The 3,214-nt window shown below is 44.7% G+C and overlaps 1 protein-coding gene across 1 annotated transcript in view; it reads left to right on the plus strand.

The window, feature by feature from the left end:
* The first annotated feature begins 113 nt into the window (after positions 1-113).
* The window catches only part of GALNT5 (polypeptide N-acetylgalactosaminyltransferase 5), a 38,174-nt gene continuing 35,073 nt past the window's right edge, over positions 114-3,214 (plus strand). The window contains exon 1 of the mRNA XM_007467988.1: positions 114-2,049. Within this exon, the coding sequence (XP_007468050.1) occupies positions 599-2,049 (1,451 nt within the window). The 5' untranslated portion in view covers positions 114-598. The remainder of the gene's footprint in view (positions 2,050-3,214) is intronic.

Genomic DNA, 3,214 nt, shown 5'->3' on the forward strand with positions numbered 1-3,214 from the left:
GCAGGAATGGGGTAGGTGGGGTTACAAACCAGGAACACATGCCCTCCAAGTTAGACAGTTTTCTTTAATTGCCCTGAAAACACACACACTCTCACATAACACGGAAGGTGAGAGCTGAATGAAGTTTTCTGGGTAATGGCTTGAAATGTTTTCCTTCTGAGAAGTGGTGTTGAGTTACAGCGTGCAGACCGAGAACTGCGAGGAGAGAAGGCTCAGCCCAGACCCCACCTTTTCTTGGGTTTGTAGGAAGGTGGACATGGGCTCATGGAGACAAGGCGAGTGATCTGTTGACCTGTCTGGTGGCTGGAATCGACCGCTCCCAGGGTGACCAAAGGGCAATGTTTAGCAGGGCTTAGCCGGGGGCCAGCCAAGCAGGCACGGATGCTCTGCTGCGAAATGCCACGCAGGCAGAGACTGACAAGCGGTAGGAGCTGAGCTTTCCTTTTGGACTGCTGCTTCCTGCTCTGTTCAGGGAAGGGGGCCGCTTTCTGGCAACTTTGCTGCTGCTGCTGCTGCTATAGCTACTACGCCAGCTCCCTCTCCCCTCAAGGTAAGCAGGCTCAGAGGGAGGGCAGGCTGCGAGGAAAGCCTTTGTACCATGAACAAGATCCGAAAGTTTTTCCGAGGAAGTGGGCGAGTCCTGGCATTTATATTTGTAGCTTCTATCATCTGGCTGCTCTTTGACATGGCAGCTCTCCGCCTCTCATTCACTGAGATCAACTCTCGGGGCCTGAAGGAAGACATCATCCGGAGGGAGAGGATAGGGTTCAGAGTTCAGCCATACCAGGTGAAGAGCCTTGACGGCAGCGTGAAAGAGATGAAGCCCCCCTCGAAGGGACACGGGAAGGGCGTATGGGGCAAAGAGAACTTTAGAAAGACTGAAAAGAGTAAGCTCAAGGTTGAGGATGATTTGGACCAAACCCAGAAGGAAAGAAAAGTGCAGAATGCCCCCGGAAAGGGCAAGGTTGCACCTTTGTGGCGTCCTGCATATCTGCAGAACCCCCCAGTGACTTTTACCAAGTGGAAGACAGAGGGGCGAGATGTCAGACCTGAAGTTTCCTCACACGTGACGCCAAAGCAAAAGACAGCCCAGGGGGCTGAGAAAACCCCGTTCACAGCAGCAAGGGGAACTCCACTGGACAAAATATCTGTACACACAGGACCTGTTGGTATAAACCAGGAGGGCCTGAAGAGTCTTAGTCTCAGCAGTGAAACATCAAAACAAGCAGCTGAGAGGAACCCAAATGTGACCATCCGTCTTAATATTGACAGATCAAAGCAGCAATTCCAGGCAGTAGCAAATGAAAGGACCTACCCTGCCAGCCCACCAGTGCCAAAACCCAGGGAAGCCATAACCTTAAATAAAACTGAGACTCAGAGCAAAGAACTAAATGCAAATAAACACAAAGCCAATAAGAACCTTCCCTTTTCCAAGTTCATTGCCAATTCAAGTCGCTTAAAGAAGCAATCTATTAATGAGACACAGTTGGGAGGCTTGCCAAAGGATGATGGAGCCAAAGTGGCTGATGGGAAGAAACTCAATTTGTCTGAAAGCCATGTTGTGATTATAACCAAGGAGGAGGAGCTACAGACAGACACCAAAGAGGTCCCCAATTCCAAAACCAAAACTATATTTCCTACAGTACTGCGCAAAAGCCAAGAGGAACACATTGCCAGGAAGAGCAGAGAGGCATCTTTCTCTTCTCCTGCTCTCCAGGGAGCAGCAGTGTCTCAAACCAATCAAGCCTTAGCTGGTGGGCTGGGGTCAGCAAGAATCGACTTAACTGCCAAAACCCAGCCTGCACAACTCAACCAAAGTCACAGAAAAGCTCGTTCGCCTGAAGATGGTGGAATGCACCGTGTGTTAAGAATTGATGTGACACTTTCTCCAAGGGACCCCAAAGCTCCAGGTCAGTTTGGACGTCCAGTAGTTGTTCCCCATGGAAAGGAGAAAGAGGTAGAAAGAAGATGGAAAGAAGGAAATTTCAATGTCTACCTCAGTGATTTGATCCCAGTGGACAGAGCCATTGAAGACACAAGACCTTCTGGGTAAGATCCATTTTTCTTCTCTTTCCTCAGCCCCAAGTATTTTGGGTCTTACATAGAAAAGACTTATTTCTAGATAATTCTGTGTGACTTTTGGTCACCTAGAGAATTAGAGCAACAATAATCATTAGGCACAGTTCAAATAGTCTACCATCCACACAGAGAAAAATTCTGATATTGCACTCTCTTTATACATTTATTTCTCTGGGACTTTGGCCCTCATCCCTATTAGCTCATGTTCTGTTCCCTTTTCTGTACTGAAAACCTATCAAAATGATTAGGGGAGCTCAGTTCCTAATAAGATGTATATGAATGGTAGAGCTTAAAATGTAATTCCGTTAAAACAGTGACAATGAAGTGAATTCTCAATTTCAGAATTGTTTACTATTAGCAAGTTTGTCAGGAGTATATTTGGGAAAGGAGCACAGAGAAGGAGCCTTCTAGGCCTCTCTGGAATCATGTCTTAGCCAGCAGAATTCTGCCTAATCTTGAGTAATGATCACCATAAGTGAAGAAGTGACTCTACTCCTTAGAATTTAATATCCTTTATAGATGAGAATGGTAGATAGTTCAGGAGTTCAGTGATACAGGAATAATAATTTTGGAAAAAGTCAATCAGCCAATAAGTAGCAAACACCCACAGGACATACAAGAACATAATATTTTATATTTCTAGAGTTTCACCATTTATGAAGCAACTGCACACAAATCACATGAATTTCACAAGAGCTCTGCAAAGGAGGCAGCAGATATTATGCATTCAAATCAACAAGTAAGGGCACTCAGAAATTACTTCAGTCTTCCAAGACAACACAGCTCTGAAGGTGCCCAGTGAGCCTTCATAAACCAGTTTTTAAACAATTATATTCCTTTAACTAGAAAGTAGATCACAAGTATTTAATCTGATTCAGATATATTTGGTTTCTGGCTCTTTTTGGCCCACTCATACGTGAGGGTACCTCATAGCCATATGTTCACTACCCATTAATTGATAATACAACTCCATGTATGCCTTGATATGCAATTCCTGAGCCAAACAATGTTTGCCGAGAAGGTGGAATTAGGGAATATCAAGATTCAGATTTAGCACATGTCATCTGTAAAGAATGCCCTCGTTTGTCTTCTGTAAAAAAAAAAAAAAAAAAAAAAAAAAAAAAAAAAAAAAAAA

Source organism: Lipotes vexillifer, unplaced genomic scaffold (assembly GCF_000442215.2).
Source record: "Lipotes vexillifer unplaced genomic scaffold, Lipotes_vexillifer_v1.1 scaffold907, whole genome shotgun sequence".
Taxonomy (NCBI): Eukaryota; Metazoa; Chordata; class Mammalia; order Artiodactyla; family Lipotidae; genus Lipotes; species Lipotes vexillifer.